At 40.4% G+C, this 27,332-nt stretch overlaps 1 protein-coding gene across 1 annotated transcript in view; it reads left to right on the top strand.

Moving 5' to 3' along the window:
* Nucleotides 1-27,332, top strand: part of GRIP1 (glutamate receptor interacting protein 1) — a 340,881-nt gene that overhangs the window by 251,539 nt on the left and 62,010 nt on the right. The window contains exons 3-7 of the mRNA XM_072863151.1: nt 1,584-1,719; nt 2,666-2,811; nt 6,323-6,406; nt 7,272-7,347; nt 8,520-8,665. Coding sequence (XP_072719252.1) covers nt 1,584-1,719; nt 2,666-2,811; nt 6,323-6,406; nt 7,272-7,347; nt 8,520-8,665 — 588 coding nt within the window. The remainder of the gene's footprint in view (nt 1-1,583; nt 1,720-2,665; nt 2,812-6,322; nt 6,407-7,271; nt 7,348-8,519; nt 8,666-27,332) is intronic.

Raw genomic sequence — 27,332 nt, 5'->3', positions numbered from 1 at the left:
CCAAGCACTTAAGTCATGCTGTATAATGGTAAAAATGTGCATAACTAAAGCAAGGTCATCATCACCTAGAATGGAAAGAAGAGCCTGTCAGCCACCTAGAAAGGAGCAGGAACATTGCATAGGATGATGCTATGTCTGCAAAAGATTCAGCAGTTAACCCTCTTAGAAGTGCTACCAAGGTTTACAGGATACTCCACCAGGGCTGGAGGCTCTTCTGAATGCTCTCCTCTACCCGCCACCATTATCTCAGTTTTGCTCAGGTTTGGCAATTCTTGTTCAGGGCAGCTGTTCTTCTCTTGAGGTCAAGATGTATTAGGTCATCTTCTCAGTCATATGGAAAGGTATTGATAGAGCCTTGTTGCTCTTTGTATAGTGCTTATTCTAGACCTTACTGGTGAACATATGAATGTATACAAGGAACTTGCTTGGGGTTTGGGTGGCTTTTCATCTTTAAATCTCATGCTGCCACAGCAAGATTGCTAGTGCAGTGCAGACATACTGTTTGTTTACAGGGCATATATGATATTTGTATCTGACCAATTCACCCAAAAGCTGCATATTGATGCTGAAAAGGACCAGAGAGATGGATGATCCTTCCAGGATTTCATCATTTTCTAGGTGGATCTTTAGGACTTCACGCATTTTTCCAGAATACCTGGGCAGTTGGTGGTTTTAATAGGTCTTCTCTGACTGGCAACACTGGACATGAGGTATGATTGCCTTGTGGTTTTCCAAACAGTTGCAGCCCTGCTGGAACTGTGCATATGTAGATTGCCTTGTCCAGCCATGTGCAATAAGGACACCTCTTTTCGAGACCTTGAGGCTTTCCGTTGCAGGTGACCTGCATTTGATGAGGTCTGTGAGATTAGCTTGGCATTTTCTGAGCATGCTAAATGGGCAAACTGCAGGAGAGGGTGTCCCAGACAGCATGTGAGGAAAATTTTATATGTACCTATGACTATGAGAGCCCTTCACTTACTTTTTACCTGTTCTGCAGATATTTCAGAGAGTTACAGTGGAGATCTATTTGTGTAAGAATAAGGAATAAAACTGTTAAGATCTGATATTTAATCTCCATCTGGATTCTTGTTATGTTCAATTGTTTTGATTAACACTGGCATCTACTAGTGGCCTCAAAGTGAGTCTGGATCTAAAATTTTCTAGTACCGTTTTATCATTGTATCTTTTAGCCTTCTATTTAGTTAATCAGTTGAAGTACTTTATAAAACATAGGGTTCAGAGGGAGAAAGCAGAAAATGAGAAAAGGCAGCTTTTTAAAAATGTGAAACAACTACCTTTAGTTGTAAGTGTTGCCAGACTTTGTATTTATTGGCTCTTTATAGTATGCTAGCACATTGGTGTAGTTTTTAATAACCTTTTACAGAACATATGTCTCAGATTTATCTGTATGCAGAGCCTCGTGGACAGAACTTGTGAATTGTAACATAAAGAATCTCCAGATGTACATGTTATTTCTTGTTAACATATACAGTGATTTTCTTGGAAAGTAGATGATATTTTAGAAAGGCAACATCTGTGTTATCACTTAAATTTTAATAATGCCAGTAATTTTCTTTCAACAGAGGAATTCAAGGGCTCAACAATAGTTGAATTAATGAAAAAAGAAGGCACCACCCTAGGGCTTACAGTATCGGGTGGAATCGACAAGGATGGGAAACCAAGAGTATCTAACCTTCGTCAAGGAGGAATCGCTGCTAGGTAACCACATCTCAAGCCACAAAATGCATTATAAGATGTGATTGCTTCATAAATACATACCGTATCAGAAAGGTCACTAACAAATATGTGACTAGATGCATCTATAATGGCAGCCCATCAGACCAGAGAAGCTCAGAGAAATGGCAACAGCTGGTCCCCCTCTTCCCTCAAGGCTACTTTGACAAAAACTAGAAATACCAATGAGATATTTGAAAGTCATCATAAGACTAATTAAGTTTCTTCTAAATTATATAAATTTTATTTCTCCTCTTTTGTGTCCTTGAACAAAAATTTGAGGGAAGAAGCATGAAATTCTCAGGGGAAAAAGTAAAATGAAAAATCTAACCATAGTACTACCATAATTTAATTTAAAAACCTGTTCATCAACTGGTTTTAAGATTAAAAAGAAGTCTAAAGTCATAGCTACCTTGCTTACTACTACAGTGGAAACCAAAAAGCTGTTATTCATGAGTGAAACAGGTCAAAAGATAAAGGTTAAGCTAAATCATTCCAAGTAACTGAGCAGAGCATATGCTTTTGGGCTGTGGCCTATCTTCTGTAGCTGTGATGTTAGCTGTGAAGGCAACTATTGTCCAAAAAAAATAGTTTTGTACGCTTCCCAAAGAGAGAGGGAAAGATGCGGACGTGAAGAAGACGTTTTCCCAGATCCTGTGCCCAAACCAGTCAAATCATCCAACTCCTTTATTGCACAGCTGGTTTTGTACATCAGAAATTAATAATGCAACAATGTTCTTCTTTTAATATTTAACAAGCTAGACTAGATTAAGATCTTAAAATGCCACTTTCTGTTTGAAAGATCAACTTGTTTTAGTCTAGATGAATGGAAAAAATATTTCTTACCATCACTATACAGTAATTTAAAGGATTTATTTAGTTTGGGCCAGCAGATCTGTCTTTAAAAAAAGGAATATGTACTTTTTCCTAGGAGTGACCAGCTGGATGTAGGCGACTACATCAAATCTGTGAATGGAATCAACCTGACCAAATTTCGCCATGATGAGATCATCAGCCTGCTCAAGAACGTTGGCGAGAGGGTTGTTTTAGAAGTGGAGTATGAGCTGCCTCCAGTCTGTAAGTAATAGCAGAGCAAACTGAAAATAATATGCAGAATAGCAGACGTGTTGTCAGCAGTGAGACAGACATGGTTGGTGATCTTCATTTTTGGTAGTGGTTGCTTTCTTATTTTTTATTCCTCTGGCTTATCGCAGAGCGTGAAAGCAGTATGAAAGAACTGGCAGTACAGGGGGATGCTCTCAGAGATGCTCAGGTGTTTTAGGAGCACAAATCCAGCCAATGGCAGAGCAGAGTTCTCAACCTCCACTATTTGTTTGTTTGTTTGTTTACAGTTTTGAATACTGGGAATTAGATTAAATAGATTCCAGGGCAAGAGAATCCTTCTGGTGAGATCTTCTGAGATGAGACCAATGAATATCTGCGAGTTCTGCCTCTGCCTTTTCCTTCCTTCTCTCCACTTGCAGCATCCTGCCGCTCTCCCAGATAAACAACATACTTCGGGACTTTTCCAGTCTTTTCTGACATCACTTTTATGCAACATCTCATTTCTAGAGCAGAAGTCCCAGTGGGGTAGGCTATGGGGATATATAAACCTACAGGAATTGTGTGACTGAAACAAGGGCTTCTCGCTGAGCAGGATTGTCTTCAAAATACAAGTTTATGCTGACACCAAAGTCACAGAGTGCTACTGAACGTTTTCCTTGCCTCTCCTTTGCTCTTTCTTTTTGTGTTTATGTCTGTGACTGTGTGTCTGGAAGAGAAAATCAGTGGGAAATGAGGCTATCAGGTATGCAGTGAAAGCTAGAGAAATGGTGAGCTGGAAACCTGGGACCTAAAGTGAAGGAGTGAGTGGCAGGTGGCTGTCTGGCATCAAGGGGGCTGCACCAGTCTCACCTTTGAAAGAGTGTGTGCTCCTTCATGCTGCTTACTGGAGGGGAGAAGATGTCGTTTGCTGGTGTTTGGCCAGAAAAATCTGCAGAGCCAGCTAGGAAGCCCTTGTCTCCTTAAATAAAGGCTTTCCTCGCAATAGAAACCAAAAAATCCATCATTCTCTTTGGTGCTCAGAAGAGGATGAACTCCCGTTGCTTTCTAGCAGCTGGAGCGTTAGTCTAATTACATATTTGTTTGCTTTTATGACCTCCTGACAACCACCTTAATATGTTTTGAATGTCCTCTGTTGATTAATGTTCGTTTGTGGTAAGGGAACTTCATGTTCTGAAGCACAGTATTTGAGTTAATGAAGTCAGCCGAGTTCAGAATTATTTTGCTGGAGATGTAGTTGTTTTATGAGTGCAGTTTTGCACTTACTCAAGTGGGCTTCCTTCCGTTTCACCCGCTTTTGGCATATGTGCCACTCTTGTCCACTGAAACGGGATTTTGACATGCTAAATTACAGTAGCAGTCGTAACTTTTTCTTTAACTCCTTGGAATTTCTGACCCCTTCGTACAACTATAGCTAATAAAGAGGGAGATAATTAGCACTCTAGTTGTTCTCATTAACTTCTAGTGAACAGGCTAGACACAGTGCCTTCATTATATGCCGAAGTTTTCCAGTAGGTCACGTGGTGAAGTCCTGGCACCTCCTTCCCTGCCGCAGACATAACGAAATTCTACTGTTGGTCTCATGGTTGCCCCCTCAGAGAGAGGACTGTCATAGTTTCAGAGTGGGGAAATGTCAGTACTTTAATAACGATGGATTAAATCTGGCTGAGCACTAGTAATCCCACTCTCCTTAGTGTTTCCTTCCCTGTCTGGTAGTGTTCACAGCAGAGCATCCAGCTGCTATTATCAGCACGAGCCACCCCAACATTTCAAACTGGAACGTGAGCCATACCTGCCTCACATCTGCCTTCTGTTGTTGCTAAAGGTTAAGGACTTCTTTCCCCTCCCAGGCTGTGGCTGGGGTGGAAGGATAGCCACCTGAATGGTTGTTGCCCAAGTGGAAGGATGTTGCCCAATGGTTGTTGCCAGCGTGCCGTTCCTCGCTGCTGCGCTACAGGCTTCGCTTGTCCCCAGTGGAGGTTACAAGCGACACCAAGCAGATTAGGAAGCATAGATTCAGTTCGAGCTACATGCTGGGCCACTTTCAGTTGATAGGAATGAAGGCAAGAGATGTCTTCTCCTCCCTGTAATTCGGTCCTTTTCGGTAAAACATTTCTTGCTGGAAAGGAACGAACCACATGGACTTCAGTAACACAGTCCTGATCTTCAAGCTGTAGCAGGAATTACTGCAATACAAAGCAATGCTTTGGAGGGCCATCTTTCACCTATTTTCCTAAGGAAATGAGGTTTATGTGATTTCACTGGGTTGTTCTTCTGGTTCCCTGCAGTAACTTTTTTAACAGGCGATTGAAAGACTCCAAAAAAAAAGTAGATTACAGCATGTTTCATGGAAATAGACACTTGGGCAGAAGAAGGAGTCCCAGACCAGGGGAGTCCTCAGAAGGAGAGGCAGGCAGCGCTGGGGAGGCACCGCTTCTCCTTGGGGTCACTCACGGGTGGCAGCGCACACCTCCCCGGCTGGGTACCCTGTGGTGGCCATTGCCCCCTCAGGGTACCTAATGGGGAGCGGGGAAACTGGTTATTGCAGGCAGGAGCATTAAAGGACGTAAGTTTACATTACTTCTGCTGCTCACAGAACATTTATTTTACAGAGGTGTTTTTTTTTTTATCTTTATGTGTGTTGTGCTGTTTGCATTATCTTACTGGAGGCTGGGAAGTGTGCGTGCGTGTGATTTTGCCCAGTGTCCTTTTCCCTTTGGAAAAGGGAGTTCTTACAGTCTGCCAAAGTTTTTCCTGTAAAAGCTAATAGTAAACTGGCCGTTAGTCTCTTAACAGCAGTGGTTTCACATTCTGTAAAGTGAATTATCACATCCAAATGTGTTGGTTTGTGCATTAGGCTTCTCACCTCCTAACCCAGCTGTGCACCACTCCTCTAGTGCTTACAGAGAAAATAGTGACTCGACCAGAAGTCAAAGATTTTTTTACTCACTTACCAATGCTGAGAGAGCATGTACATTTTGAAAAAGGAAAAAAATAACAAATCCTTGTGATACAAAATACTTTTTTCATCTTAATCTAGCAATCTGAGATTAGAGATACACCCTAAAAATCTCGACTGTCTTGACTTTAAGCAATACAAATAAATGTTTTCATGGCTGAACGACCAACTCCATAGGTAGCTTTAAGAATTCCATTTGTCATTTTTGTGTCTCACTGTGTGTTTCTATCTTTTCTAGCTCTCTTCTGTAACTATAAGAAAAGCAATATTATGCCACAATTATGCCAAAACAGTAAGGCTCAAATTCCTCATCTGTTATATGCATCTATGGCTCTTTTTCCAAACCATTGGCAATCTGCAAAATATCTGGCCCAAAATTCTCTCAAAAAGAGGATGAGTTGTATTTAATTATAGGTCTTTAATCTGACTGTTCTGTAGTGGAGTCTTTCCAGTTGTATGACCAGAAACACAACAGTTAGTTTAAATTGGAAAAGATGCAAATCTGTGTGTATAATTAGAAAAATAATTAAGTTTCAGAATTTTTTTCTTTTATTTTTTTTCTTTTAGCTGTGCAAGGATCAGGTCTCATCTTTAGAACTGTGGAAGTTACTTTACATAAAGAGGGGAACACTTTTGGATTTGTAATAAGAGGTAAGTTATCATTAAATGTGAACTGTCTGTATTTTCTAAATCAGCAAAAAAATCGACAAGTTTTTATGGCACTAAGAAATCATCTCAAGATTTATGGCTTACAGTTTGTAAAAATGTCTGTGATTTATGTATTTCTTTTTCCATACATTAATGTACTGCTTTTATGAACTGCTCTAATTTTTGTTTATGGAATAACAGTAATTAATCAACTACGTCAAGAAAATTACAAACTTCGTTTCACATAAGACCAGATTCTGCTACCACTGAAATCAGCAGGAAGATTGTAGTTCTTGAACAAGATTCACATATAGCATTTGTATAAATTAGGTATGAAATCTGATTAATCGTGCTGATAGTCAGAATTGTACAACAAAAGTATTATCACTGACTTAGAGAACAGAAGAAAATATGCAGCTAGTAAATAATATACCCCAATGATGAATTATTAGTTTCTTCAGGGAAAACTGTTTTTTTTATTTAATATCTAAATTCCTTAGTGGCCACTCAGTATTCTGAGTATACATGAAGTACGGGGTTTTTTTTCTCTCTGCAGCAAACATTGCAGAACAGTAAGTTTTCACACTCAGATCAGATTTGCAGAGTAGAAGTTCTAAGAAAAGAATATACATTTATTAAGAATCACTGTAGAAATATTTTATGAAGAATCATCTATACCATACAGTAGGTTGATTTTATTTAAGATTAAATTCAGTGGAGGATCATTATTAATGGCTTGGCTATTTTTTGATCTTTTTAGCCCATCTGTAAGTGTGCATGCTGCAAGACTTAGACTTGCCTCTTGGAAATGAGCTTTTATGAAAAGCGTAAAATCAAGGTGTGCTTTCTCTCACTTTTCCCGTTCTAGGTGGAGCACATGATGACAGAAATAAATCTCGTCCTGTTGTAATAACATGTGTTAGACCTGGAGGGCCTGCTGACAGGTACAATTCATCTTTCTCTGGAGTGCATGTGAAAGAGAAATGGAGAAAGGTGAATTATTTGGGACATAAGTTAGGATTTGGAGTGAAGTAGATATATTCAAACCTGTTCCTTTGAAATTCATGGTTTATGCATTTAGTTGTAATAATAATAACAGTAATAGGCAACCACAGGGGCTCAGCACATCATGGTGTGCGTGAACTTTAATTTAGTATGTTGCATGTTAAGATGTTTGCACACATCTGCATGTGAGTTCACACATAACTTCACCTGGACAACTTCTGAGTACAGATTTATGTTTTGGCCCAATGAACATATTCGTATGTAATACCATCTTGTATCTATATAAAGAAAGAATATTCACTTTATTTATATATATGAATTATATTTTCAAAAATGGCATTTGTGTCCTTAAACCATTAAAGAAATTTAAAGGGCAATTTCTTTAAATCAGGCTGATTTTGTGTAGCCTATGTTGATATTTTTGACCTTGGAAACATTAATTGAGAAGCAAACGTTTCAAGAAAGTGTTTGTCTTTTGTCCCTCCCTTTCTTCCCACCCTCATCCCCCTTGCTTCCTTGTTTTTCTCCCCAGTTCTAGAGCTGACAGTGTTAGTACTTAATTTTCTATTATAATTCTGCAAATGTTATGAAATACGCCCGGGAGACAGTGTACATTTATAGCCAAATTATTTTTAGGTAGGAAGAAAAGAAAAATGGAATTATCCAAGTAAGGGATATTTTTGAAGAAAATCAGTAAACGGACATCATATTTTGCAATCTGTTTCTGCACCCATGTGTTTGCACCTCATATTTATTTGTAAGAAAATATCAAGAGAGGAGGTGTTTATGTATGTATGAAAGAGGAGTTGTGCGGACAAGGCAGAAAGAAAGCATATGTTGAAGCAGAAGCTATACTTAGTTGCAATTTAACATGACTTGATTATTTAGCTATGTGTTAAGCTGTTTTCCAGTTGCTGACTTTCCAATTAAAGCAATTTCCTTTCCGCTGCGCCCTCTGAACATTCTCACCGTCAAAGTAAATGTTAAGTGTTACGGCAAGAGGGATGGATGTTAGAGAGCGTGTGAGAGAATCACTTTGCATAAAAATGGTATTATCTCCAAATCAATTTATCTTATATTAACAAAGATCATTCCTTTAATCTCCCTTCAGAGAGGGCACAATCAAACCTGGGGACAGGCTGCTGAGTGTTGACGGGATCCGACTGCTGGGAACGACACATGCTGAAGCCATGAGTATTCTCAAACAATGTGGACAGGAGGCAACTCTGCTGGTTGAATACGATGTCTCAGTGATGGGTAGGTTGAGAAGTGGGACTTTAATTCTGGGAACCGTCTGTGATGTTTTGCTGCCTGTTCTTGATGAGCTCTTTTAGAAGTGATCGTGACCTGTTACGCTCCTAGTAGCACTGCTATTCCCTTCCGCACCGTATCATTAATCTTGGGTTCATAGGGAGGTGAGCAGTATTTTACTGTAATTTAGCATTCTGACATTTCATGGTTTGTAGAATGAAACCATAGTGTGGATTCTAGCAAAGTAACTTTTCCAGTGACTAGTTTATAATAAAGGTTAATGAAGTGTAAGCATTTCTATGTCACATGAAAGAGGGGTTTACTTGCTCTTACAAGAATTCTTTTGCCTTTTGCCAGTGCAGTTAGGTGGCCAAGACATTATTAAAAAGTAAAAAAACTGCCACATAGAAAAGAACAGGGAAGAGAAAATTTGTTAAGAAATGCAGAGGTGGCAAATCATGGCTTGAAAAATGAGCTTACACTTTGTACAGACTTCAAACTCACTGACGATATGGGAGGTTTTTTGGAAAGTCAAGGAGAGCAGATGATTTTTCTGATTGAGTTATTTCCATTAGTTTTGGAAGTTGTCATCTCCCCTCCATTTTTGTAAGATACATAAAATTCATGGCAGCAAGAAAGAGAAATACTCACCAGTCAGACTAAAATATTTCTTCTCTGTTTGGGGATCTTTCTCGTCTTTTCCTCCTTAGTTCCACAGTCAGATTTCTAGCCTAGCAGTAAAGTAGCCTCACAGGAATTCGTGAAATAGCACTGTCAAACTTCAAAGCCTTGGAAAAGATTAATACTTAGAAGAATAATGTCAGATATTTGTTTATTCTGGAACAGCCCTCTTTATTCTTCTCTGAGACACAGATATTATTATTATTATTATTATTATTATTATTATTATTATTATTATTATTAATCTTTGTTTACTTAACTATCAAGAATGGAGTGACAGGTTTGCATGGCATCTGGCAGGCCTGCTGGACATTCATGCAAGGTTCACATCCAGAAAGCTGGAGACAGCTTGGCATCTGGGCAGGAACCTCCCATGTAGAAAATGGAAATGCAGGTGATCTTGTAACCTGAAGAGGACTAGAATTTAGATGTTTTCATTTATTTTTTCTTTTTCTCTGGAAGATGATGGATGACTAAACCCTATCTATCATCACAGTTAAAACCAGATTCTTTATGCTCCGCTTTCTCTAAGAGCGAGATCTCACTGAAAAAAGAACCCCTGGCTGTAGACAGATGAAGTTCCCAGCGAGGCTTTCATTTAGGAGAAAACTCCCATACCCATTCTCATGTATACCCCAGGGAGGGAATCAGCTGCAATTTCACTGAGGATCTTTCAGAAATCTTTGCAGATTTGTGTGAGGACAAGACCATGTGATGAGAAGCTCTGTTGTGCTCTAAATTGCAGGTTGTTCAGGGCAGGACCTTTACCTGCAGTGTTACCTGGACAAAGCTCAGTGCAGGAGGATACAGATCTTAGTTGGAAATTGCAGGCTTATAACTGTACAGGCAGTACCTGCCAGTCTGTCTCTTCATGTCATTCTCTCTCTGAATAAACTCTGCTATCTCCCTTTTGTTCTCGTAACAAATCTGGATTTATTGTTCCTGCGTTCTTGTCAATGAATGTGTTATCTTGGGGAAACGTAAGGAGGTAGAAGAACCTGCGACTTGTGTAGTCAGAGAGAAGGAAGGAAAAGGGAATCAAACACTGGGAAATGTATGGGATGGTGGTCATGCAGTGTCTGTGAGAAGAAATAAGGAGGGATCCAGTAGGCTCTCTTTCTAATACATTATGATTTTGTTAGATTTTATCTAGCCCCCAGTAGGTTTTGATTTTTTCCAATTTGCATGCCCTGCATAGTTTTCCAGCCGTGGTGGGAAAACTTTTGTTGGGAAGCTTTCTTTTCTTTTTGCAGTTATGTTATGAGCATGGTGCAAAGGCTGAAAATCACTCATCCTAATCCATTGATTCCTGGCCCAGGAAAACAGTGCTGATTTGAATCTTCTCTCTTACTTCTGCTCATGAGCACTGAAGTCAAAGTTGGGAGTAACATGAAAGAGAGGATATGAGCCATGAACAGAAATTTAAGAATTACAGAAATGTGACTCTGTTCCCCGACTTTTATGTTACCCACAAGACAAGCTATTTATAATGCCACCTCAGGCTTGATGTGAATGTGAAAATAGTCTAAAACAAGAGGAGGAGCAATGGGTAAGGTGGCTTCTCAATAACTGATGCTTGACACTAATTTAGTAGTTTAGCCTGCTGAGAGGGGGCAACAATCCAAAAGTTATATAAAAGTCTGGTGCATTCTATCGGGTCCTCCTGCTGTAAACTTTCAGTAGAGTGTCTTACTTCCAGAGCTATAATTGTACCATTACTTGCCTTAATATCTTCTCTTCTGTTAGCAGATGGTTTTATCCTATAAAGTAGTGTTCCATGTGGCCAGAACTGGAAAGAGCCATAAAATATATTCTGATAGCATGAAATTGGAACTTAATTTGAAAAGGTTACACCAGATGAAGAAAATAATCCTGAACTATTTTTCAGCTACAGTCCTGTAGTGTGTAACTGACTTTTTGTACTCCTGTAAGCATAAGCTGTTTCAAAGGTGATATATTTCTCGAAGTTTAGTTCCTTCTCCTGAAGTCTTCAAGAGGTCACCTGGGAAGCTTGTACATATTATTGGCTCTGGAACCTAGACAAAATGGAGTAAAAAAAGCATCAAGGGGTTCTGTGCAGGGTAATTAAGTGTGTATATAATGTAGGAGATGTGGCTAGTCCTGTTGAACTCCCTGGGGTTACACTTGGGCTTGCTTAAATATGTTCTGAAGTATCCTGCTCAGCTGGGTGCTAGGAAATAAACTTGTCAATTCAGTGTCTTGGAAGAGACGTTGTTAGCTTGTTGGGTCTTTTTTTTTTGTGCTGAAAATATTTCTAGGTTGATGTGTGGAGTGTACTGCTGTATAGTCTCAAAGAGACTTTGAAATAGTAGGAGTTTGGAAATACCAAGATAATCCCTGAAGAAAATAGGAAAACATAATTTCTGAGAAAATATTTTATAACCTGATAAAAGTTACATTTGAATTTGCAGAGGGAGCAGTCTTCCAAATGTCTTTGTTTTCCAAAACACCTCCTCCAATCATGAAGCAATGTGGTTGCTTATACTCCTTGTTGATTCTAGAGGAGACTACCTGCATTTTTAAATTTTGTGAGGCTTTAATGATGCTGTGCTTCAGTGTTTGCAGAGGAGATGGTTATGGTGACTTACCCTACACACAACTGTGTGGAAGTAACATAAACCTTGTGGACTTTGTAACTTTTCTTTGTAATCCTTACACCTGAAGTGTCCAACCTTAATGGTCATGTGGAACACCTATTTTCATCTAGTGGCAGGAGAGGTCTGAATATTGCAGCTCTCTGTGCCATATGACTACACCTGCGTCCCTCACGTTGTGGAGGGGAAGGAGTAGCAGCAGGGTGGTGGTCAGCAGTGACTTGCTGCCACCGCCAAAATAATTTTGCAGCCTGAATCTTTTCCTGTGGCAACAAAACAGCCCATATTAATTCCAAGCTATAAACTTAGGTTGGGAAGACTGAAGTTCTCACTGTTTAGCAGAGGTTATGGTCTGGGTGAAGTGTCCTAACGCGTTGCTCACAGCTTGAAAGCTATAGGTCAGGCATCCTCAGTTAGAGTGAGAATTAGAATTACAATGCAACGCTAATAACAAGCTGCAAACAGAGATTCATGCTACCCCTGTCTAAAATGAGAAATAAAAGTTTATCATTTATTTGGAAGCAGAGCAGATGCAGTTTCTCTTGAGGTTTTCCAAAATCTGCCATGATGCTCTTGGGCTCTCTGTTGTCTCTGTAATTGGGGTTGCATCTGCTTGGGTAATCTTCCATATTTACTCTGAAAGAGAGCATTCAGAAGAGTTCAAAGGTAATGGCTACCTTGAGTTTAAATTCTAGCCCATAACATTTTTATGTAGCTCTAGTTCACAAATTGCTTCTGCTGAGCTTTTGAGCAATCTACTTGTTAAATCTTGGATGTTCTTGCTGGGGTAATCTTTGAACCAAGGATGCTGTAGCTAAACCAATCTATTAGCTGTTGCCAGGACTTTGGCACAAAAGTAAGCTTTTGCTAGCTATTTGCACCTGAGAGACACAAAATCTTTCTCATCTCTTCACTGGGTGTTTCTTAGCTCAAGCCATAGAGGCCTGTGGTCTTGAGGAATGAAGGAACATATTGTTCATTCGAATTCCATATGTTTCTCTGGCTTCTTTAACAATTCTGGCAGTTATTTGAGCCAGAATAGATTTGCTGGAATGTGGCACCCTGTAATTGTTCTCTGTGAAGCAGCGGTGGTCAGCTTGGTTTTTATTTCCAAGCTACCAGAGTCACTGGTCAGCTTTAGCTAGAGCAACACCCTCGATTTTCTGAACTCTACATTTACCACTGATACAACTTTATAGAATGGGAATTATTCATGCAATCATTTGCTAGTAGATCTGACAGCAGTTTAACAAACACTGTCCAAGCCTTTTACTTCTTTAAGTTCACCCATTTAAAAAAAAAAAAAAAAAAAAAAAAAAAAAACCAAACCAAAACTCAGTAACAATTTTATGAGACTACATTTAAAGAAATTTGCCTCACCCTTCAGTAATTCTGCCTGACAAGAAGAGCACTAGGGAGAGAAAGCTTCCATAGTTTAAACATCAGGTGAGGTAATCTGTGATCCAATGTAGACTTTCAGTAATTGTGCAAGACAAGAAATACAGGAGAAAAAAGAACTTACAGGCTGCCCTTTAAGTTTCATAAAGCAGTATCATTCAAGCGTATCCAGAGCTGTGGAGACCTTTAAGAGCTATAGAGTTTTACAAGACCAAGGAACAGGAGCTCCAGATACTCCCAAGGACAGACTCAAGATCCTCATAAACCTTATAAATGTTGCAAAACCTTGAGAGCTGAAGGAAAGTCAGAAAGCCTGTAGGATTCCACACTGCCTTTTTCTTTCTGTATCTTTATAAACTTAAAATTAACATTTCCTTTGTCTCTTACAAGTCTTTGACAGAACAGATAGGCAGCGTACTCTAGCATTTGCCTGCGACTGCAGGTCTCCTGGCTGTCACAGAGCAACAGAACCAGATCCCTTGAAATTCTAAATATGAATTAGTTACTGAAACCTTTAAAGAATGCTTCCTCTCTAATGTTGCTTCAGAGACTGAATGAAAATTCATGTGCAAAGCAAAGGTCACGATAGCTGTATTAGTTGAAGTATTACTCTACTTTAAATACTGCTGCACAAACACATACACAAATTATGCTAGAAGACAATGTTTGAAGTAAAAAAGTTGAGCATGCCAGTTAGGAAATGTCAGGATTGAGATTGTCTGCTCAGCCTCCATCCAGCTAGGTATGCATGCAATACAGTCACAAGACCCACAGGAGAGATAATAACCTTTTTATGCAGCTATTCATTTTGTATTTTCTTTCTGTCTTCGGTATGTGACCACAGGCTTATGGAAGGCACTGCCCAGATCCTTATCTGAATGCAAAGTTATTAATTTCCTGGTGTTTTTTTCCTGAAGCCCTAATCCTGCCACAGTTTGAGTGCTTCAGGCAATATGCAGATCTCAAGGAGAAAACCTCAGTGTCCAAGGTCATTCCAAATGTATTGGCTCTTTCTTAAGGCAGAATATGACATAGACATAATCGCTCTCTAACAGTTCCAGAAATACCCACTCGCAGATGTGTCACTAGGTAAAACGTGTGATTTTTTGTCTTTCCTGGAGGCCAATGCATGATTCACGTTCATGCTGTGCAAACTATGCAGATATTTAAATCTACATGCTATGGCACGTTAGTCTCTCATCTTACTGTACAAGTTCCTTGTTTATCAGTGTTGTGGTTTAGCCCCAGCCAGCAACTGAGCCCCACCCAGCCGCTCGCTCACTCCCCCCCGGTGGGATGGGGGAGAGAATCAGAGAGTAAAAGTGAGAAAACTCATGGGTTGAGATAACGACAGTTTAATAGGGAAAGCAAAAGCCATGCACGCAAGCAAAGCAAAAGAAGGAATTCATTCACTCCTTCCCATGGGCAGGCAGGTGTTCAGCCATCTCCAGGAAAGCAGGGCTCCATCACGTGCAATGGTTACTTGGGAAGACAAATGCCACCACTCCAAACGTCCCCCCCTTCCTTCTTCTTCCTCCAGTTTTATATGCTGAGCATGACCTCATATGGTATGGAATGTCCCTTTGGTCAGTTGGGGTCAGCTGTCCCAGCCATGTCCCCTCCCAGCTCACTGGTGGGGTGGGGTGAGAAGCAGAAAAGGCCTTGACTCTGTGTAAGCACTGCTCAGCATTAACTGAAACATCCCTGTGTTATCAACAGTGCTTCCAGCACAAATCCAAAACATAGCCCCATACCAGCTACTATGAGGAAAATTAACTCTATCCCAGCCAAAACCAGCACAATCAAACACACTGTTTGTGCTTTCAGCTGTCAGTGCCCAGATGCCTGCATCAGGGACATTAGTATGAACCGACAGTCAGGTGTGGATGTATACAATAAGTAAGTTGTCTCTCTCTGTAGTGCTAGCTTGTTAGGATTTCATGTAGTGAAAGATACGTGTTTTGGGATGTGACTTATCCTTGGCAGCAAAAGAGGCTTTTTCCTTCAGAGGAGTCTGAGGCTTGTGATTTTTTCTGCTATCGAGTTTTTTGGCTTTCAGGACTGCTTTTTTACAATAGCAAGTGGGGGTTATTCCTTTTAACCCTTCATCTCTCATGCTACTACTAAATATGACATGCTGACTTCACTGACTCTCATCATGAGCCTATAAGGGGACTAATACCTATCAGTCAGGCATCAGTTCATGCTTGCTTACCTGCTTTAATCCACTCTATTTACCTGGTTTAAAAGGAAGATAATACCTTTTTAACACCTCTTGAGATAAATGGGTAGCATGGAAACCTGAGGTAGGCATTATGGTTTAAAAAAAAAGTCCAGCACTTTGGGCTGGCAAATTCAAAACCCAGTTTTTGATTCATCAGTACTTTGTGTGATCAAGAGATACTGCTGCTGACTGCTGATAGTGAAACAAGAAAATGCTTGCAATTAGTGACCAATATAGTTTAAATGTCCTTTTCAGCCTTTACAGAAATTGTGACAAAAAGACAATCCAGTACTTCAAAGCAGCACTCAGGTGTCTCCTCCATGTTACATGACCTTCTTCTGTTTCTTGCAGTTCCCTCTTTACGCCTTACACACCTGCCACCCAACTCATTCACTGCTAGCTCCCTCAAAACCTACAGTGCTTTGTCTTATGGATAGGACACTTGTTTCACTATGAGGACTGCTGAGTAGTGAGAGGTGTGGAATGGGGCCTTGTAATAACGTAGTATTTCTCTACCTAATGAGTGGTATCACTGTGTTGCATAAGCAACTGTCAATTTGTCATTTCCCAATATTTGTGTGAGCTTACACCCTTAACAGTGTTGACACATTTTTATGTACCATTACCTAGGTTTCTCTGTGGGAAAAACTATATCTGACATTACGTCTGTACCCAAATAGTTCCTCAAAAGAGTGAGAACCATTAAGCTCACCCTGTTAGCCAGGTTATCAGACCAGCTGGCCAGCACAGTACATACGTGCTTCCTGGGGACCAGAAAAGACTTGAGACCCACATGTGACCAGCGGGATTCCAAGACGTTTGCTGACAGTGGAGAATTGTGAAGGTTCAGGATCCCATGTTCCTTCCTGTCTGTTTCATGCAAGCATGGTGCTTTTTTCCTCTTTGTTCTCATCCTGGTTCCTAGCTGCACTACTGTCTTTTTTCCCAGAAGCTGCTTGAATTTCCCTTTCCTTACTGACCTAGTTTGAGTCTTCTTTTCTAGAAGGTCCTAAATCCCCAACATGCTATTCCCTCTCCTTATAGCCCAGTTTTTACTTCTGTCTTTTGCCAAGTAAAGCTTAGGTAATTTTCCAACACATTTCTCTCATGCTGCTGATTTCCCTCCATAAAGGCCTTTTGCAGTTTTCATGCCTGTCCTTCTTTAGCCCTTTCTCCTGTCCCTGTCTCTTAGCAAACCATTCCCAAGCTTCATGTACTGCAGCTTCTTTTCAGATCAATCACCTTCTCACCTCAGTTCCTTCTCCAAGTTCCTCCCCTTCTTGCCCAAGAAGTCCTACTCTCCCCTCCTCCTGGCTCTTCTCTTGATTCTCTGTGCCAGATCTGTCAGGTAATGAAGACACATAGAGAACACAACATAAATTTTCAATATAAAGCCTACAGAATTTTCTGTGTGGGGACAAAACAGTATGGTTTTCCCTAATGATGCTCTCAGACACAGCTGACATGTTTCAGCTGAAATAACCAAGGGAGGAAAAAAAATATAGCCTGAGAGGTAACCATCATAAGAAAAAAATCACACCAAATGTTTGAACTGTGGCCAAGTTGTAAATTGTAAGCAATTAAAATCAAGATGTTTTAATGAGAAAAGTCTATGATTCCCATGTATATTTGCCCTGTAGAATTTTTTTACTTTCTTTTCTCTGCCTGGTTATGATTTGTTGTTACGTTTTGATAGCCGTGTTGCTAGCAGGTGATTACAGAAGGGAGTTGTCATGTTTTACAAAGATTTCATAAATCTTACAGATATTTCTTTCTTTACAAACTTCTTGATCGTTCCTAAAGAGAAATAAATGGAGTTTAGCTGAACCATTTAAGTTACAAATTACTCTAACAGGTCCAATTAACATTTCTCTCTAGTGCTTTTTAAACCATGGCCTCATTAAAAGCAGCTTAATAAACATTGCTTTGTATGGGAGAAAAAACTGTAAAGGTGAAATGAGATGTCCCTGTAACAGAAAACTAAAAATACAACTCCATTGTTGTATATAATGGGGGGGGGGCTGGGGGGGACGAGTATTATCTTCCAAGTTTCACTTCTTTTATGAAAATATTCTATGCCTTACTGGGTACCAAGAGTAATGGACAAATCCGTCTTCAAAGACTTGTCAGGAAAGTGAAACCTATACTTGTATGCAGTTAGTCTAAATAGTGTACAATTCAAAAAAATCAGTCTGAAATATCTAATGTATTTCATGATGGGCATTCATTAAAGTAGAGCCTTCCTAATCTATCCTCCTATCTCCTCACAAGGCATGGGGTCTGAATTTTTTAGATGCTAATTCAAGGGTTTGGATCCTCAAGCAGAAGTAGCCTCTGCCTATTAAAAATATGCTATTGTGCTTCTTTTAGTAAGTATTTAAAAACAAATGATGGAAGGAGGAGATGGCCGTAATAACCTCTCCTGTCCACCATCCAGGCTCCAAGCAAGTAGAGGGAAGGAGCAAATAACCCTCATATTTTTAGCAAAAGATGGGAAAAAAGGATTGATCAAATCTTTCCACTTTGCATGAGAGCTATCCAGATGTTCCATGAAATGCAGTGTGAAAGAGAATTGCCATCTCTACTACATGCTCATACCTCTGGTCAGCTGGAAATTAGTCAAGAGGTCTTTCAGTAAGTTGGCTCATCTGTTACTTAGCGTGCTGGTCAACAGCAGACTAACAAGGATAATGAAGTATCCTGATTTGTGCTGGTTCAAAAAAAAAAATTGAGCAGGTAGCTGAAGTACTGAAATTCAGAGTGCAGGTGTGAAAGTTTTACAAAGAGGATGATAATTAAGCTTCTTGGAGATTAAAGGATCTTCTGCATGCGCCATGCAATTCAATGCAAGAGAAACTCTGTAATCAGAAAAAATCCAATTAAAAAAATTCAGCCTTGGATTTGGTTTAGTGGCATTGCAGTCATCCGAGAGACTAAGAAATAAGGGACAGATATTAGAGAGAACTTGGGCTGTAACCCCAGAAGCTGTCTCTAAAAAGGCCCATGTCTGAGGAAATAACAGCACCAGCAAAGGTTCTATTCCTGCCCGCGTTCCAGGGAGAGGAAAACGCTAAAATGTCTCCCTCAACTCTCCCTGAGGGAGCTGTTTAAAAAATCCAGAATCAAACTACTCCATCCGCTTGACTTTTTTCATGGGTGTGACACACCCAGGCTGTGCCTGACAGGCTAGGCCAAGGGGAGAAAACCCGAGAATCCCTGAGATAATTTCCTGGAACACCTGTACGGGGCATAAACTAAGAGGTTAAATTGGGATGCAGTAGGGCAGATTTTCATCCCTTTACACTAAGGTTAATTCTTCATTTTACAGAACCCTTTTGCTGAAAAAGGATGGATTTTAAAGTATGAATATTTGTAGGTATTTTGCCTAAATCTGAACTGTCTCAATTAATGGTGTTCTGATGCAAAACTGGTATGAATGAGACCTGAAGCAGATGCTGTGAGACTGCACCATCTAGTACTCAGCACATGGGAGATGTGTACTGATCAGAGAAGACAGTACTACTCACAGTTCCTGTGAGCTGGAAGTGTAAGTACGGAAAAAAATCAACATCTAAGCTGAACAAGTTTATCTTGAAACCAACATAGTTACTCAAAGATAAGTGCACCGGTGCCACATCTTGCAACATGATTTTGTTACACAGAATTATACTTCTGATGGTGTTACTCAGCTGTACGATGAGTGAAATGTTACGGTGTCTGTGCATTTGCTATTCAAACCACATTCCCCTACAGTAATTTTAAAAACCCATAATAACCTGTCTTTGTATCTTGTTCCTAAATGCATGGTTACCATGCTTTGTTCATTTAAAGAGGTCATTTCATAGCCTGTGAACTCAATATTTATTAGAGTGGTTTGGGGAAACAGTATTAATAAAAATTGCTCTGTGTGTTAGCCTACGTTCAGCCAAAAAATCATTGGATTTTTCTTTTTTTAATCAATTCATTGGTGACTCACATCAGTGGTGTTTGACCTTCTGTGAGTCTCACGATTTTCATTTGTAAGGAAACTGGCCAGAATATTCTGACAGCTATTACTGATTGGTCATGTTGCTATTTCAATGTAGATGCTGGAGGACCCTAACAAAATTATGTTTCTGTGATAATTGAACATACATTCGAAATAAACCGAAGGCAAGCACCTGACTGCAGGTTTCATTTAAATCTTATCTGTTTTCTTCTTGGGGGAGGAGAAGGAGGTGGGAGTAATTTTATGAAGAGTACTTATCTAGACCATTCACCAGTTTAATCTTTAATTGCAATTCTGACACTAGCAGAAAAGTCATGGCTCACTGCAGCCAAAAAAAGAGTGCCAAGCCCTCCTGAAGAGATGAGTAATGAAGGATATGACAGCTTCCCAAGGTTACAGGTAAAGCTGTGGCAAGCTGAGGTTTCTTCCTTCCTCTTATATGCCTCTAGACATTTCTTCCCTGGCTGATAAAATTGCATTTTTACATGCAGAACCCACACCGGTATAAAAGCACTCGTTCTTGGAAGCGAGTCAAGTCATGTGGTGACCCAGACCCTCAGGTTACCTGCATGAAATTGGAAGCAGAGTAGGGCTTTGCCGATAGACGAAATTGGCTGTAGGGCATCAGAAGCAATGAGGCTCTGGGGAGAAAAGAGACAGATGATGGGGGAACAGAGATGGGGATGCTAATGGGGAAGAAAGGGCTTTCTAGGGCAAGGTTTCCTATTGTAATACACACAAGCATCTATTACCCATATTGCCTCTGAATTACAGGGTTGGTTTCACTTGTTTCTGGCAGATAATCCAAAGGTTATATACATGAAAAGATGGTAATATGTACACCTTGAGGCAGAGCTCTGGGACTTGTTTCATGTTATTTAGGAAGTCCCTCAACACTTTCCTTAAAAAACTCTCAGCTGGGTTTTTCTTTATCCTTTATTTTATATCCAAAAGCTGTTGCTGATTCAGGTCATCTTGCCCGAGTTCTTAATTGAAATCTAAAGGCTTCAAGCAGCTTAAATTAAAAAAAAAAAAAAAAAAAGAAACCTGGACTGCAGACACACTGAGCCTGTGGTTTCCCCTATGTCATTAATATGATTTTGGCACCAACAACCCTCATAGCTGCAAAGAAAATCTAAAACAAACTCTCCCTGCAATTCCTCCTGCCATTTTTTGGCTCAGGGAGGCCAACAACAACTTATAACTAGCTGTTGTTATTCACATTTCACTTCCTCATATTAAAATAAGTGCTTAATTCAGGTATTAAATGCCCTGGAATTGCATTTTTAGCTAACTATGGTTTTGTCTTGATTGTTGAGTATGCTCTGCTAGGTGATTCTCTCCGCAGAATTTAGTAGTTTTTGCATGCACACGAAGCAGTGCTGCAGTGTGCTGTCATCTGAAGTGTTTAGGACGAGAACAAGAACTATTGATCCTTAGGTCAGCCACCAGTTGCCTTTCATGAAGTTAGCCAAGGCCTGATCCAAGCCTGTTTGACTCAGTAGGAAGACTCTCATGGATTTCAGCTGGGATTTAAAATAGGACCCAAAGGAGAAAAATCTAGCTCTTGTCCTACATTTGAAGAGCTTTGCCCATGGGGAAATAAACAGCAGAGCTGTGCTTCTTTGCCCCCTTCCTCAGTTCTCACCAAATGGACACCTAGTTTATACCAACAAAAATGTCTTCTGCCAGCATAAAAGTCTTCTAGTTTAGGCAGTGTTTGCACCACCAAATCAATGTTTTATTTCATTGTCAGCATAAGAGCATCTACTTTAGGGATTCTACAGCCAGCTCAAGTCTGAAGCGTAGAAAAGACCTGTATTACAAGGACCTGGCTCTGATGCACATTATTTAAAAATAGTGCTGTTCACACTGTTTAATTGCACCCAGTTACCACTCAGTCCTCTCCTGCCTACTCTTGAAAAGAGAACATAGAATCATAGAATCATTAGGTTGCAAAAGACCCTTAAGGTCATCGAGTCCAATCATAAACATGCCAGGCACATTTTCTCTTCGCCCCTTTGCTAAAATATTTCTCTTCTGGTACTTCAGCATTAGCATAGGAAAATGGTGTACATGCATGAAATTACCAGTTTTGTGATAAGTTTTATAGGTCGTCCCAGTCTGGATCTCAGTCACAGCAAAAGTTTCCACCCTCGAGCATGCTAGATAAACTCTTAGATGAACAGCCACCGTGCATTTCATTTGATTTACTTTTTGGCTTTCACATAACAGACCAGATTTCAAATGTTAGCGTTTGATGTTATAAATCATGGCGAGACATTGGTGCTGTTGGTCACCTCAGGTTGGATAGGGAATGTGGGAGATGTATCAGCTGCTATGTTTAAACCAGAAAACAGCTGCAAAGGAAAAGCAAAGAAGGAAGAATGTGTCCTTTCTGTGGTTCTTTATGATCCCCCTTGCAGGAGGAATGGCTTTTTTTGAGAGTTTACTGTAAACTGACTCCCAGTTAAACCCATGATTTTAAGAACAGTGAAAACTTCAGCATTTACGCTGTTCTTCTTGTGGCCTCCTTCCACCTTCCTCCCGGTAACTGCCTGAGTCTGCATTTTTTTAATTATTTTTTTTTAAGCATTTTCAGGCAAAATTGTTCTGCCATTTCCAGGAATGAGCTTAGAGGAAGTTGTTTTGCCTATGATGAGAATGTTGAAGAATCTTTTCTTTGTGAAGATGTGTCTTTTTGGAGCACTGAACACAGACTTGCAATTCAGTAGGTACTGGTTAAGGGAGAGAAAGCCCTTTTCAGGAAAGTCTCTTCTGCTTATCCCAGTGAAAATCCACCCAGACTTTGCTACATTTGGAAGTCTTTGAAAGGATACAGCTCAGGAGAAGCAGCATTTTGTGATGACTTTTCCAAAAGATTTTGTGTATAATGGGGAATGTTTTTTCTTTGCAAAGTTCCTTTCAGTTCAGCTCTTCAGGGATGGGAAGATGCCCATGCAGCCTTACTGAGATGCCTTGGAGCCATATGTGTTATGATATAGATTATAATTGGAATGATTGCATACATTTTTCCTTCATCAGTCACCTGCTGCGTCGTACTAAGTGATCTGGGAAACAGTCAAGTGAGAGAAATGTTCTGAAGAGTAGCTTGTCTCATCTTGATGTAGATGCCTAAAGTAGGGCAGGTGAAACACATTTTTTAAATGCCAGTTTTCTCTGATGGTTGTAGAGGGTGTTTAAGCCTCTAGCTCAGGTGTAGCTACCTCAGGTCTGCTCTACAGATGCCTGCGTTTTGGTGCAGTGAATCCCAGCGTAGGTGTCTCAGATTGTCCTTTCTGATATAATGGATGCTTTTGACCTTCATTTCTTTGATCCTTATTTGTTTATCTATACAGTGGGGAAAACGCCATGCTTTTGCTCTAAAGGGTGGTTGTAAGATAAAATCATTAATAAACGTGTGTTGTAATGAATATTCAGAGGCTGCAGCGTACAATAGCTCTCCCTCATCACAGATGCTCAGAGAAGGATGAGAACACTGTTGAGTAATTAAGGCATGAGCATGGAAAAAAAAAAGGGGGAAAAGTGTTGCTACTCATTAAATAGTCACTGTCTACCTTCCGCATGAGGCTCTTGAAGAAAGAAGAATATGTGATTATTTAATTGAAGAAGGGAGGTAAAAATGAGTTCATCCAGGCAATATTCATTCTGGGATTCATTACGTTTGAAGTGCTTTGTGCCCACATGGTGACCGTAATATTTTCCTTTTAATGTTATTCTGTTTGTAAACAGACACTTCTGAGCTTTTTTTTATGTGCATGTATTTTTATAATGATTTATATTGATGTTCTGCTGATTTTAATCAACTCCTAATTCATTTGGGTTTTTACAATTTGCATAAGCACAGTCTTTCTGTTACGGTCAGCTCAGCAGTGTTGAATGGAATAGCCTTCTTTGGAGCACCGTGACCTCTAATTTTTCAAGGGCTTTACAGCTTAGGTAAATTTGGGTGTATTTTCACTGGTCAAAAAAGAAAAAAGAAAAAGAAGCACACCCAGAAAAGGCTTTTCACAGTTTCTCCTTTACACAAATTCAGTAATTACTGAATTACAAATCTGTGTACCTTATGAGTACTGGAACATCTTCAAAAAGAAAAAAAGACATCAGACAGGGGCATGAGACAACCTGGAGTCCCTCCGAGCCTGGCAGCAGGAGCCGCTCTGGCAGGAGGTAAATGGCTTATCCCACGGCAAAAGAGGAGCCACGTAGGAACCTTGCCAAGGGTGACCCTGGCAGCAAGCTGGCAGGGTGCCTGCTGAGGAAGCTGATGAAAGAGAGCACTTCTCATTGCTGGGACTCTGTCGGTTATGGGCTGCTTGGGTTTCTAGAGGTTATTGCTTGGTTGGGATTTTGGGAGAAGAAATGCAGGGAATTGTTTTTGCTGGAAATGCACGCTGCGGAGAACAGGGGATATTGAGACCTTCTTTCACTTTACATGTGTGAATACTCCCAGTAGTCCTGTTTCTGTATTGCTTGGAACAAGCACTGGGAAGGGAAAAGCTGGAAATATGGCACCAGGTAAGCAATCCTGGATTATTTTTGCAACGTGATATCAAAGAGCTTATGTTCAAAACCGTGGCTTCTGTGTTGGATTTGAGGGCAATTTACCTAAATTACTTTCTCTGTTTCTTTGAAATGTTTTTGCTGAACTGCTGCTCAGGCATACCAAAGCGGAAAGAGAGGGCAGTTAATAAACTTGTTTCCTGACTCATTCTACCAAAGTTTCATTTCATGAGTGGTTGGCATTGAATGGCAAAATATCCTGTGCAACCCCAGAGAGCTGCAAAACTCTCACTCTGCTCCTCGGTGCATAAATATCAAGGTCAGACCTCAGCCTCAGCCTTCTGCATGGTAGCATTTTATACCGTGGCCGTGACAATGCACCAATTATTTATAAGACAGCTGTGCTAGAGCACAGATTATTGAAAAGAGACCAAAGTTTTTTGGGAAAAAAGTGTTACTGATAGCTTGAACTTGTATCATCAGAAATTCATGGTATCATTGGAAATTCATATTATCTGTCATGGATGACAATGTAGAGTTTACTTTAATTTTTCTTTTCTTCTGGTTTATACTCACCTACTAGGCTTTGCAGAGGAGTGTTTTTGACTAGTCTGAAACCTCCTGTCTCTTCAACCAAACCAAGTCTGTTGATTTCAATGTCAGCGGAAGCACACCCAAAGTCAGCTTTCCAAGGCAGAGACCGTGCATAGCTTGTGTGCAGAAGTCACTAATGCATGCAAATAATAAGTAATCATGAATGTATGAGACAGTATGGCTCAGTACAGAGGACCCTTCAGCAAGGTCTAGTCACGCACCTCAAGTACGCCAAGCAGCCCAGCCACATGGGAGTGGGGCTGCACTTGGGTCAGCCACCCTGGTGAGAAGCAGAAGTGGCTGTCACAGGCCCGGCACCTCGCTCGTGTGGCTCTGCTGCTTCCAGGGCTTCAGCTCCCACCGGCGTGGCAGGGAGACAGGGACAGCTCAGGTATCTCACTACCACAGTGTTGACATGTCCTTATTTGCCTTAACTGTTTTGTGTGCATGCCAGCTCTCTTACCAAGATGTCAAAACTGTCCAGGGCACGTCTTTGCTCTGAAGCTTTTGGGATTATCCGAGATGCCATTATCCTGGTAGAGCGCTGGGCAGATGGGAACTGTCAGCTCGATACAAAGTTTGGGTGTTTGCAATGTTTATTCCCATCTGTCAAGTGCTGGCAGCGAAGGGCTTTGTGCTCTGTAGGCTTTTGAAGAGAATCAAGTCCCACTCTAATTATTACTGTTCCCGTTAGATGGAAACTGAGGGTCATTATGGCAAATAGACATAATTTATGGGTACTGCAGCACTTTATATTATCTATAGTAGTGTGCACTTACAGGCATACTTTCAAGACTGGCAGATGTAAAATGGGACACACCAGCTGTGCCTTAGTTTGCAGGCAGAGATGCAGATTGTGTTGTCCTTATTTGTTCTATTTGTTGTGATTAGTCAGGTACAGAATTGTGCAAGAGCTGGTGTGTTTTGAAGAAATCAAAATTCTTGTGTATTTTATTTCCTGTCCTACTTGCAAGAAAAAATAAGTATGAGAAGCTCTTTTGTGCATACATATCTATCTATCGGGTTGCCCAGAGAAGTTGTGGATGCCCCATCCCTGGCAGTGTTCCAGGTCAGGTTGGACGGGGCTTTGAGCAACCTGATCTAATGAAAGATGTCCCTGACCATGGCAGGGGGGTTGGACTAGATGATCTTCAAAGGTCCCTTCCAACCCAAACCGTTCTATGATGCGATGGTTCTGTGATTCTATGCTTTGTGCAATAGAGAAAATAGTGCTTTGTATTGCAGGGTCTCAGCAAGAGGACTTTACATATTATTTGCACCATTTTGGGGGTCTGTCTTATTTTGGGAGATGGTTTTGAAAAATAACTATTTTGCGAGTTCCATTCCTGGAATGAAATGCAGACAGAATTCCATCGCTGCTGACTTCTGCAAACATTTCACAATCAATCTAATGCTATAGAGTGTTTCAGGGTGGTTTTCAGGAGCCATCCGTCAATAGAAAGGTGGTGTTTGAGGCCCAGGTTGCTAAACTAACCATAAAGGTGTATTTATAGGCTCTCAAGTTCTGAAACAAATGTGCTGCCATCAGGGGTAGAGATTCGAGTTTTCAGTATTTCTTTAAGTGCCATCTGAATTTTCTATGTAGTATTCATTTTTCAGGTAACAAAGGAAAGAAATTACAGAGCCAGGGCTTATTTAAAACACATTTGGACTAGCTTCAAAAAGGCAGATCCAGGATCTACTGTACAGGCTCTATCTGCCATGTCCCCTCTCTGTTGTAAATTCAGCAACAAGAGAAACTGGGTTTTAAATTAACAGGGCACACAAAAAGAAAGATACAGGTGAATGAGGAGATTGGGATTTAATACAGCTTTTGAGCAGAGGAGGGACCTAGTAAAAATGTAACGTGAGCATGAAACATAGTTGGAAGAAGGAGCGTCCCAAGAATTGGGGGAAGTCTTTTAAGTGAAAGGGGTTTAGGCAGGCTTTTGTGGTCTAAACATGAGAGAAAGTCTGAGAAAGAAAGTCCACAAGCGGATTTTGAGTACATCCCCACCCATACTGGTGTGAGCACTTTGAAGGCAGAGGTGGTTCTTCAGCTGGTTAGCAGGCATTTCTGAGCTCAGAAGGATGATGGGGCTAAGGTTGCAAAGTATGAAATTAGGTAAAGGCAGCTCCTAAGCTTTTGATTTGAAGAACTTGGCTGAATTAGAGGCATATAAATGAACCTCAGGAATTAGGCAAGAAGAGGAAAATGGAAAGTCTGTGCCAGTCAGTTGACAAGAATATGAAATTGCTTGTGTATAGGGGAGGAGATAGGCAGCACATTAGTTTAGAGAACAACGTCTCCGTTTTCCATTCTGAGGTTGAGAGGTCCCTCTGATTTCACCAGCACTCATTCTGCTGGCATCCTCTTGAAATTATTCCTATTTTTCGTTTTTGAAATCTGATTATTCTAAAGGTGAGAGGGTGTAAAATGCCATTGGTAGCTTTTTTCCTTAGCAGTAATTTCATGTTTTTCTGTGGACTCTGTGAGCTTTCTTTCAATTAGTAGTCCAGCAGCTCCAGTGCCATGCTGTTACTGGCAATAAGGAAAAAGGCACTCCTATATTTATTTTTTTTAGTAATGTCCTTGCCCCTCTAATTCTAGCTGAGCCAGTAAAATTAGAACAACTGTTGCTCACTCTA

Source organism: Ciconia boyciana, chromosome 1 (genome assembly GCF_034638445.1).
Source record: "Ciconia boyciana chromosome 1, ASM3463844v1, whole genome shotgun sequence".
Taxonomy (NCBI): domain Eukaryota; kingdom Metazoa; phylum Chordata; class Aves; order Ciconiiformes; family Ciconiidae; genus Ciconia; species Ciconia boyciana.
This window is presented reverse-complemented; position numbering and strand designations above follow the sequence as displayed.